Below are 12,720 nucleotides of genomic sequence, written 5' to 3' on the forward strand. Positions count from 1 at the left end.
ACAGATACATTAACAAAGTAATAATATATCGGTGAAGTTCGAACATCTAGAAACTAAAAATCACATAAATAGTTATATTATTTATGATTTTTAGTTTCTATATATCCTAACTTTATATATTAGTTACATTTAAATTAAGTTATCTCAAAAATAATGTTTAAATGAAATCATAAATCTTTGAAAAAATGAAGATTTTCAAAAATCAACAAAAGGAGGCATAACAAGAAACTTCAATAGAAAATACAATAAATATTAACTACTTACAGGTGTTAAATGACTTGTTACAGTATGATGCTGTACATTAGTTTCCACTTTAAAACCCTCATTTTTATTTGATGTTAAACTATAATAAATTAATAAAACCATTCCATTAAAAAATTAAAATTTTTCAATACATTCTAATAATTTATAATAATAATAATTATTATTATTACAGTACATCCAAAAAATATAGATAATTTATGTATTTTTTAAAAATATTAAGTATTTCTTAACAATGCAAGTGATGGTTTTTGTTTATTTATAGCACAGTGCAATGTTATATAATTGTTTTTACAATATTTGACAGTTACATAAAGTGTTAAACACAAAATACTTGTTTTGTGATGTCCCATACAATATAGCTCAATTTAAACTTTATGCAATAATTCATAACATAAACTGATGAAAATTGTTTTAATATGAAATAGAACTGTCATTATGTTTAATGACTTCAAAAATGAGATTAGGCAGTGATTTAATTAAATTGTGTAAGATTTCTGGATCCATTTGAAAGCAGCATGCAATGATTTCTTGTTTAAGCTCTGAAACCATTGTAAAATGCCTGTTATTAGCATAAATTTTTCAAGTAAGAATGCCCCAAAAGTTATCAATAGGATTAATGTCCGGACTTCTTGCCGATCACTTCATAAATTGAATATTATGATCTTTGAACCACTTAGTTGTTGAACACAAACAATGAATACTAATTCCACATTGTCCTGTTGGAAAATCCAATCAGATCCTCCAATTTCTTCTCTAATAGGTAATAAATTATTTTTTTAGGACTTCTTGATAACTTTTAAGATAAACAAAAACTTAACACACATATGCAAATTCCAGCATATAATGAACAAAAACTTTAATGTTCAAATTTTAATGACAAGGGTCATCTTTCAGAGGCTCTTGTCAGGAAAGAATGCACAAAACATAAAAAACAGTTCTATCCTTTGAAAAGTTTTAGCTTTCAAATGTAGCTGTGTTCCAATTTTTTAAACGTTCAAACGATGTTCAAAACAAAGATTGTTACGTATTACAACATATCTCTCTCTGCATGTCGTATCAGGACATCTGACGTTGGCAAGCACTGGCACAGGTTAATAGGTGGTTAGTAACATGCCAAGGTGTATCCTGGGGAAGTTACATCCAGAATGATTCCCCATTGCCTTCTCTGGAGTGCAGTGTTATGCGAGGAGAAAGAATGCCTTCCAGGAGGTCTTTTAAGGAAAACTGGCCCCTATTCAGGTGTTACAACATGGAGAAAACCCAGAAAACTCCACGTGGCCAGCCCTTCTGAGCACAGCGCAAACCCGTGACTGAACTCCAAGTGTTTTAGCGACAGAACCACTTGGCCACTGGTGGGCGAGTGGTTCTGTTGCTGGTAGTTATTACAACATATAAATAAATTATTTTTTAAATAAACCTATAAATAAATTCTTAATAATATAATATATGGTGTTGTAAAAGTTAGCCCAATGTTTTATCATATAAATGATGTTTGATAAGGAAATTGTTTTCTTTACATTGCATAAAGATAAATGCATAATTACACATCAAAAATTATAATTATGCTTTGTGGCATTGTAAATAATACTTCCACAATTGTGGAACCAGAATATAGTTGGAGTTAATGCAACTTCCCTTCATGCCCACTATATAAATTTCAAGAGCCTCCAACATAAGTCGTGTTGGTCAAACGCCCTGTGTAAAAGAGTAGCTTCATCCCAACAAGGAGAAACCCAGGGTTCAATAGCATACTGGGTTAGTGCAGTATTATATTTCCCCTCGAACACATCATATTCATTGTATATCTATGTTCATGCCTTAATCAGCTACAATGAATCCATTTTCGTTCATTCCGAATGTGGAGAAATTACTATCTAGAGGAGGCATGTCAAACTCATATGATATTACAGGCCACATGATCTATTTTGTATTAAGTCAAGGGCTGCATGTTTTCAATGTTTAAAAAATTAATAAAATATGATTTTTAGAATGATTATATTATGTATTATGTATTTATTAGATTCAATGTCAAGCTCAATGTATTGTATATTATACATACATAGACATTTTATATTTCATGTTATTTTTTAAACTTAAACTATAAATAATTTATATTTTTTTATAAAAAACAAAAATAAAAGTTATAATAAGAAATAAACAAAATCACAGTTTAATATTACTTTTTAGAAGATATTTCACAACGTTTTTCACAAAGCAAGTCATCAAAATTTGGTTGAATATATTGAGCTGATGCAATTTTTAAAACTGATGATAAATGTTGATCGGTTAATCTCGACCTTTCTGAATTTTTGTTATTTTTCATTAAAGAAAATAGTTGCTTGCATAAATAAGTACTTCCGAACATAGTCAGTATATGTGTAACAAATGATAATATTTTAGGAAACTGATCTACAGATAAATATGTATAAAAATCTGGAATTCCAACTTCCATACATTTTTGCTTCAACAAATTATCACATTGGATTTCAATTAATTCCATTTGTAAGTTTTCATCAACAATTTCAATATCGATAGATAAAGGTGAAGTAAAAAGATGAAATTGTAATTCACAGCTTTTAAAATCAGAAAATCTTCGATCGAATTCCGTTTTTAACAATTTAATTTAGTGAGATCCCTTTGTTTAAGAGATTGTAATTTTTTTGTGATCAAATTGTTTTCCACCAAATACACATGCATGATATCTTTATGCATAAAATTGTTAGCAGTTTGCAATTTTAAAAGGTCTTAATTCTCAGGTTCTCCAGACTTTTAAATTTTTATTGTATGATTGTTTTTAACTATTTTAAAGATGCAAATCTAAAATAATGAATTAATTGAAAAACTAATTGTTCAATACACCAATTAAGTAAAATTTATTTTGGAAATCTGACTAGCTATTATATAAGCACAACTAAATGAATACTTTGTATCAAATTCGTTTTCGTTTGATATAACATTTTTGCATTTAAGAAAGATATTGATTTTCAAAAGAATCTAATACTAAAGATATAACTTATTTATGTTCTGATTTGTGCTACTTTCTCTGCAGTGAATCATAAGGTATCCAATTTATAATGGATCATATATAAGTATTATTAAAAATATTTTCATTATAGATAGTTACAGAAAAAATTGTTTTAATGATTACACTGAATTTTTTATGAAATATATAATTATTAATTCTGATATAAATAAAATATTTCTTTTTCATTATTTTACTTATATTTATATTAAATTTAATAAAATTACCTTGTAGTTCCGTCTACAGTAACTTTCTTGTAAATATTATTATCACCAGCTCTTTGAAGACGTAATGCTTCTTTATATTCTTTGTAAGTTTGAATATGTGGATATGGCCTTTTATTTTCTCCACTTACAGACAGATTCCCAAATTTACAATCATCATCTGCAACATTGGAGTCACTAGAAGATAATCTGGTAATGCTGTAATATGAATAGTTATTATTATATATTCTAAACTCAACATAAATTTTCTCTGCAACAACAATTTTATATTTAATTTTTAGCACGTACTGTATTTAAAAATCAACTATCTGAAATTAATATAAAACAATTCAGATAATATATATTTACTTTAAATTCCCAGTATAATCTGACAGGGAAAAAAATGATACTATTATAACAAAAATTTTGAAAATTAACTAATAATTAATTCTATTCCAATTTTTAATTAATATCAAGCTATTTATTTACTGTTTAAAAATTTATAGTAATAAAATTTTTTTAAAAATTCATTACAATATATTTACTTGATAGATGATCACTATTAGTTAAATGTTCATCATTAAAAAAGTTTCATGATTATTGTTAAGAATAACTATTATAATCTCTCTTATTTCTAAAAACATAACCAAACGATTGCCCAAATAACCCGCAACCTCCAAGCGGCAAACGGAGGTTGCAAGTTCAAGCTCTATCCTTGGTCAATTCTTTTCTTCCAGATAGTTCTAAATTATTTGATAAATTATTGAAATTATTATTATTAATTTGGTTAAGAGATGGCACCTAACTCTAGTAGCAAATGACTTAGTATTAACCATTAAATTAGCAGAGTTATAGCCCAACTATTTAGGTGATCATTTGGTAATATTTATATATACATATTGGGCTTCACAATGTTTGATATACTTCTCTTTTTCTATTTCCAACAGTTCTTTTTCCTTTATTTATCCAATTTTTTTATTTAATTTATTATTATTATTCTAAGGCTTTATTTTTGACAAATCTTATATATAAAATTCTCGTGTCACAATTTTTGTTACCGTACTCTTCCGAAACGGCTTTACCGATTTTTACCAAATTTTATATGCATACTCAGTAGGTCTGAGAATCGGCTACTATCTATTTTTCATACCCCTACACCATTTCCCCCTTTCAAAAATATATTTATATATGGATTAAGGCTTTTATGTCCAACAGATGGCGCTAACTTCCGACGACGTAAGTTTGCTTTTCTGTGAGGCATTATGCTTTTCTGTGAGAATGGACTGAAGCAGATCATTTTCTATCTATCTATATATGTAAAATATAACGTTCGTTTGTTCCTACCGATTCCTTTGAAATTTTGACACAACGTTGCATTCGAATACGCACGTGTTTTTATATAATATACATGTCGAAATTCCCCCCAGTGGGGGGAGATGGACGGGATTAAGGCTTACCATGAAGAACTCGGCTTCTATTATACTATTTTACATGCGGTTTTTTGCGTTTTTAATTGCGTTTTAATACGTTACATCAACAGAATATACACTAAAAAGGAATTTTTCGATATTCCCCAGCGGGAAAAGTGACGGGATTAAGGCTTACTGTGAAGAACTTGGCTTTTATTATACTATTTTAGATGCGTTTTTGATTGCGTTTTAATAGGGTACGTCAAGAGAATGTACACTAAGAAGGGATTTTTTGAAATTCCCCCACGGGGGAAGTGTTATACATTTATAATAGATACATTTTGAGCCACAACAACGTGTGGCCGGGTCAGCTAGTAATTTTAGTAAAAATAGAACTTTTGATGATGTCTAAAATCAGCTGTAACTGCAAACACATGCACATTCGAGCATTTTCTTGTAAATGGCAGGGCTTGTTTGCCAGGCAATAGATGACTGTAATTGGATGGATTGAAACACAAAATGTCAAGTATTAACCTTTCAACAGTGGAACAGTCAGGTGTGGGGCTCCCACTTAGTTGTGGAGAAGAAATGTGGGAAATTTTTAAAGTATATTTTCAAGCGTTTTTTCTCATTACCAGTTTCGGAAAAAGATTTTGTAAACAGTTCTGTCTAGTAAAGAAAAGTCTTTTTTTATTGTTACATAATTCATTTTTTATTTTGTGGTAATTTTTGGCGATACTCCCAAAAAAATTTAGTGAGTATAGTCGTCCCTCACCACTGCCACATGATCACCTTGGACGATTATAATCGTCTCTCACTGTTAAGAGGTTAAAGTATGTAGACATGTGCCATCAGAACTGCTTATATCCGACGACATCATTATGTCCATTTCAATTAAAAATTCAAATCCTGAGACCTGAATTTCAGATTATAATTGTTATTATTATTACTGTAAACAGAATTGGTGTGTTTTGAATTACCATGAAAAATACTTGCAATATAGATTTTAACAGAATTTATTATATGTCATTTTGAAAAACTTTTTAATAATTCTCATAAACAATTCTAAATATTTATTAATTAATTTACAATATAAACATTAAAAACTAAAAAATAAACATTTAAAATGTTTTATTTTATTTATTTTGAATTATACAGTGTATATCAGTACAGTGGTTACGAACTTCCAGGAGAGATGGAGTACACCTAGTCAATGGGAAATCACATAGCAATGCATGGTCAGAAATGTATTCCTGGCATGGTAGTGACGACACAAAACACAAGAAAGGAAGGACACAAACAGGCTGAGAAAACATGTTTATTATTCTTAGTACAGCAAAAATGCTTGGATGTCTTTGGCTGGTGTAGCGATCTCTATTGCGTACACCAGCCAAAGACATCCCAACATTTTTGCTGTACTAAGAATAATAAACATGTTTTCTCAGCCTGTTCGTGTCCTTCCTTTCTTGTGTTTTGTGTCGTCACTACCATGCCAGGAATACATTTCCGATCATGCATTGCTATGTGATTTCCCATCGTCTAGGTGTACTCTATCTCCTGAAAGTTTATAACTGCTGTATTGATACATCCTGTATTAATGTTTAATTTAATTTTTGGAAAATTATTACATTAACACTATTATTACAGAAGTATATTTCATGACTCAAAGTGTGTAACAATGCATTTTTATATTACAAATTAAATGTTCATTACTCAATTAAATATTCTAACTAATTTTGATAACATTAAATTTACTACATCAAAATTAAATTAATAATAATAGAGTACTAGTAAAATGTGAAATTTATTTATTACTGTTGTGAGTATTTAATTTAGTAAACAAAAACCAGAGAGAACTTGAGGGGGCACTGTTGTCAATTGGTACCAGAGTTGAAAAGACAAGCGGTGTACATGAAAGCAGAGCTAAGTCTCCTTGTATTATTTTTTATGATAACTTACAAGTAAAGTTTGTTAGAGTATTAAACTGAAAGTGTCTTTACTTGTGTGAAAAATGGCATAACATTAGCATGGTAGCAGAGAGTGGTTGTGACTAAAGATTCGACACAGAAGTCATTAGATTCGCCAAGAACAACCAAGTTGCCATTTTGTCGTGCCAGACTAGACTCAACGAAGAGCCGCCATTACCACATGTAAGTCAGCTTCTTTGTTTCTCTAACTCATTTAAAATTAATTTCTAAATACTTGGAGATGGAAATAATGAATATAGGTATAGAAAGATTAATAAAAAATAATTGGGAAAACTGGAAGTTTCAAGTCAAAATATTACTAGACAGCAAGGACTGCTGGGAAATGATTTTGAGATGCTGGCTATTGGAGAAGGTTCCATAGCTGTAAAATTTTCTCTCAGCAGATGTGTATATAAAAGTGTAGAGCTAACAAGAGTTCTTCACATACCCAAATGTGAAGAAATTTACTCTCTATCACAACATTAGTTGAGAAAAGACTCACTTATGAGTCTGATAATGAAAAATGTCTTCTAGAAAGAAACAGACAAATTGTGGCTAAATGTTTAAAAGTTGGAAGACTGTACCACATGCTTATGACAGTAGTAACTCAAGAGGGAGAAGTACATGTAGTGAATGCCATTGACCCCTTGCAACTGAGGCATGAAAGACTGGCACATCAGAATAAAAGACATGTAAAAGATGTATTAAAGCAAATAGAAATTGAGGTGACTAATAAATGTGAAGATAATATCTGTATGATGGGAAAAGCTCATAGGTCGCCTTTTAGCAAAAGTAAAACTGTCACTCAAGAAATAGGAGAATTAATTCATGTGGATATTGGAGGACCAATGGAAATTAGTTTTATAGGTGGCTCCAAATACTACATCCTGTTCAGAGATGATTTCTCGAATTTTCGAGCTGTAAAAACACTAAAGGCAAAAGTATCTGACTAAGTAAAGAACTTCATAGCATATATAGAAAATCAAACAGGAAAAACAGTGAAAGCTATTCATACTGATAGAGAACATGAGTTTGTGAATCAAAAATTGTCCAGTTACTTAGAGTGTAAGGACATCTGTCATCAGACAAAAGTACGGTATTATCCTGAACAAAATGGAAAAATAGAAAGAGATAATAGAACAGTAGTTGAGTTAGCAAGATCCATGCTGTATTCAAGAGGACTTGACAAAAACTTGTGGGCTGAAGCAATACATACAGCAGTTTGTGTCATAAATTTGAAAGGAAAAAGCAATGTCACAGACAGAACCCAACTGAAGTATTAACAGGAAAGAGAATCTGCATTGATCATTTGCATGTATTTGGTTCCAGATGTTTCTTACATGTTCCTAAAGCTAGAAGACAAAAATTAGACCCAAAGAGCAAGGAAGGAATTTTAGGGTATGATCAAAATGCAAAAAAAATACAGAGTTTTGGTTGGAGGAAAGGTTGGAATCTTCAGAGATGTTGTCTTTGACAGGGAACTAACAGCAACAATAAATTTGGAAATGGACATAAATAAAAGTGAAACAAATAATCATCCTTGTTATACCAGTGAAGAACCTGAAACTGAAGTACAAGTGCAAATGCAACCAGAAAAAAAAAAATGCAACAAATGACAAGGAAAACTACAAAGCTAAATTGAGAAATAGAGAAACCTTAGTGTATAAAACAGTTTCAATTACATGAGCTGCCTAGTGCAAACATAGCTGAGATTGCAGAACCACTCACTGTGTTTGAAGCAGTACAATCAAATGAAAGGCAACATTGGTTAGAAGCAATGAAAGAAGAATTCTGTGCTCTAATAAAGAACACGACCTGGGAATTAGTGACTTTACCAAAAGACAGGAAAACTATTGATAGTAAATGGATTTTTAAAATTAAAAGAAAACCAGATGGTTCAACTGAGAGATATAAAGCTCAACTAATGGCCAAAGGATATACACAGAAACACAGGATAAACTATATAGAAACATTCTCACCAGTGGCAAGGTTTGAGACAATCAGAACTATACTCTCAATAGCAATAAATCAGGGCTTCTTGTTAAAGCAGTTTGATGTAAAAACAGCCTTTTTGCATGGAGATCTGAAGGAAGAGATTTATATGAGCCAACCAGAAGGTTTTAATGATGGAACTGGGAGAGTTTGAAAACTATACAAGCGTTTGTATGGTCTAAAACAAGCACCTTGATGTTGGAATGAACGAATACAGACCTTTCTAATTAAAAAAGGATATAGGTTAAGTCAAACAGACCCTTATTTGTATATCAAAAGAACAGAAAAAAGTGATCGTGTTAGTACTGTATGTGGATGATGGATTAATTGCAGGTAAAGATGCAGAGGAAGTATAGAATCTTCTAGATGAATTGAAGTCAGAATTTGAAATAGTAAAAGGAACACTTGAGCATTTTCTAGGAATTGAAATACATATCAAAACTGACAAAATTATATTGAAACAAACTAACTATATTGAAAGGATTCTATACAAATTCAATATGGGTGACTGCAAGTCAATAAGTACACCCATGGAAGGAAAACAAATATACAAAAAGGAAAGAGAACAAGTGCATGTACCCAACAGAGAAGCAATTGGTGCACTACTTTATCTCACAACACGAACCAGGACTAATCTATCCTTCTCAGTGAATAAATTAAATCAGTTTTGTGAGCATCCCCATCTAGTACATTGGACTGCTGTTAAACATGTTTTTCACTATCTAAAGGGAACTGTGAACCATGGATTGGTGTTGATGGGCAACAGAAGTGAATTACTTGAAGTACTTAGTGATTCTGATCAAGCGGAAAATCTAGATGATTGAAAATCCACTACTAGATATGTAGTTAAAGTACTGGGAAACACAGTGGGTTGGGACAGCTGAAAGCTAGTTATCATTTCACTGTCTTCAACAGAAGCAGAACTGATAACTGCAAGTGAATCAACAAAAGAACTTCTCTGGTTCAAGCACCTAACCTAATTGTCAACCTGAGACTCAAGAGTGCAATAAAACCAATATTACATGTGGATAACCAAAGAGCCATATGCCTAGCTAAAAATCCAGAATTCTCAAGAAGGACAAAGCATCTGGACACTAGATACTACTTTGTTTGGAAAAAATTCTATGAAGGAGAATTTGAGATCAGATATTGTCAAAGCAATATTCATCTGGTAGACATCCTAACCAAAGCTCTGCCTAGAGAAAGCTTTGAGCAGATCAAGAGCAAGTTGGGAGTGGGTTAGAAAGGATTGTTGCTCAGAGATTCACATTCTCTTTGGTTTTTGGCTTAAGGGAGAGTGTTGGGAGTATTTAATTTAGTAAGCAAAAACTAAAGAGAACTCAAGGGGGTGCTGTCATCAATTGGCACCAGAGTTGAAAAAACATGAAAAGTATGTGAAAGCAGAGCTAAGTCTCCTTGTATTATTTTTTTATGATAACTTACAAGTAAAGTTTGTTAGAGTATTAAACTGAAAGTGTCTTTATTTGTGCGAAACACAGCATAACATTAACAGTTACCAATAATTATTCTTGGTTTGAAAGTGTTCAATATTTCTGATATATTTATATACCAGTATTGTATGGTAATATGAAATGATTACTAGAAACATAATGCACTTAACAATCTAAAATTTATGTGCTTACTGCACATATATAAAGAATATCAAGAAAAATGCTGATTGTTTTTCATTAGCATGATTAAAATTCTTGAATGGATTGTATTAATTTTCAGGAATTTTTATCTTCATCTACTGATTTTGAGGATTTACCAATATGTAATAATATCATGAATACAATTTTGTAATACATAATTAACACTTACCTTAAATATTTTTTACTAAAATCTTCTTTATTAATTTTGTTTGTATTCTTATTTATTGGGGACTTTCCATTTAAGTATTCCACAGAAAACTTTTCATTTCTTTTATTTTGTTCCTATTATAAAAATTTAATTCAGTATAATATAAATTAGTCATGAGCAACTTACAGCCCCTGGGCCATATATGACCTGAGAGGTCCTAATATATGGTACTGGGGCTTTGGCAACATGATTTTATTTTTCTATATTTTGTCTTATATCATTATGCAACCCTAACTAAACCAATATTCATCAGAAGAATATTGAAACAAGACTTGACTAGTGAAAAGATGACAATAAAATATATTACTAATTTGCACATATTATTTTAGTACCTAGTATACTAATGGTTATGGAGTCTGTTGCTACTCAGCAAGATTAAACTGCAACTCAAAGAAAACTGTACATAGTTGCCAGAAGCCTATAAAGTTCTCTTGCAACACTCATACAAAAAAGGTTGTTCACTGATATAAATCATATATCAGATAAAATGACGAAAATTATATGAAAACTGAAATGATATCATCATATTCAGGGGTCGCACTGCATAGCACTAAAATCACCACTTGGCAATATTTTTATTAAAATGGTGACAAAAACCCTAATCTGCTTGTTTCCCCATTCAGCATAAAATTGAATCACAAATCACAGTTAAGGAAAAACAGCAAAACGTTCAGCTTCTGTACAATGGGAGTCCAATGCACCACATATCTAGAAATTTCATGATGTCATGCTATAAGTTTGTGCAGAAAACTAAGAAGTAATGCTGAGAACAAAAGGCAATTTCGTGCAATGACACCCAGCATTTCCAGATTGGGAATTTTTATCAAACAGAAATTTTGGGAAATTTTTGGGGGTGACTTTTTCACTTTGATATTTTTTCAGTAGACTAAAACTAAAATTTTGACATGACAGAACCTGTAAAATACTGTTTAAACATTGTGATCAAATGTGTTATTCAGAATTATTCACTAAAAAATTATTCAAAAATGATTCCTATTGCTAACAAGGAGAGGGCCAGACATTTGGGTCTCCAATTCAAACAAAACTTGGTGAGCAAGTAACATAAACAGTCCTTGTCCAAATAATAGGACCCACTTCTCAACTCTTCCCCAAGATTATTATTATTATTTATCATGTTTAAAGCTTATAAACAAGAAATTGAAAATTGTGATGCCATTTCCTGTTTAGTGAGAACAAGACTCTGTAGACTTAACTCTTTCATGTTGTTAAATAAAACTTTTTATTTCTTCACATTTATTTTCACATATTTTACATACTATGTCTTCACAAGCAAATAAGCTACAGATGTTACTGCACATGGATGAAAAAGACAAGTGATTTGAAAATAGGGTAGCATAGTCGCAGCATTTTATATTTTTAATTGTTAATATTACAGACAATTTCCCCACACACTTATGTTTTTTTAGACTTCAAGTATCACAATACCATTATGTATTAAAATAAATATGAAGAAATAATTTTATGTAACAATGTAAAAGAGTTAATCTACAGAGACTTTTTTTATTCCTTTATAGCTATGTATTTTTTTGCTATTAATCCAAACTTATCATATCATGCAATTTTTTAACTTGGTTTTTTCCTTTTATTTTTTAGTAACTTTAAACTCAAATATTTCAGGGTTTTTTTTATCCTACTTCAGTTGGGGCATTATATTTGTATAATACAACTGAAGAAAGGTAAAAAACCCCAAAATGTACATACTGGAGTTTAAAGTTACTGAAAAATAAAAAGAAAAAACCAAATTAAGAAAGTGTGATATAATAAGGGGAGATACGGAATTCTACGCATGTCTTCTTTTCTTTATTCCTCCATAAAAACCTCTCTCTCCAATTCTCATAAGCATCTCCCTCCTTGGAGGAATCTTAACCAGCATTATCTGCATCTTACAGACAGACATAAAATCCTTAGTAGCTTATTCATCTGTCTGCCATATAAGACTAATATTATGAGGGGCTATAACTTTTTCAACCTGAGGAGTTCTA

At 30.7% G+C, this 12,720-nt stretch overlaps 1 protein-coding gene across 3 annotated transcripts in view; it reads right to left on the reverse strand.

Annotated features, from left to right (window-relative positions):
- Positions 1–12,720, reverse strand: part of LOC136979182 (leucine-rich repeat and calponin homology domain-containing protein-like) — a 98,210-nt gene that overhangs the window by 41,198 nt on the left and 44,292 nt on the right. For all 3 annotated transcript variants that reach the window (XM_067275123.1, XM_067275117.1, XM_067275129.1), the window contains 3 exons: positions 10,679–10,791; positions 3,514–3,708; positions 265–343 (listed from right to left, as the gene is read on the reverse strand). In XM_067275123.1, the coding sequence (XP_067131224.1) occupies positions 265–343; positions 3,514–3,708; positions 10,679–10,791 (387 nt within the window). The remainder of the gene's footprint in view (positions 1–264; positions 344–3,513; positions 3,709–10,678; positions 10,792–12,720) is intronic.

This window comes from Centruroides vittatus, unplaced genomic scaffold (genome assembly GCF_030686945.1).
Source record: "Centruroides vittatus isolate TY-2023 unplaced genomic scaffold, ASM3068694v2 contig_1154, whole genome shotgun sequence".
NCBI lineage: Eukaryota > Metazoa > Arthropoda > Arachnida > Scorpiones > Buthidae > Centruroides > Centruroides vittatus.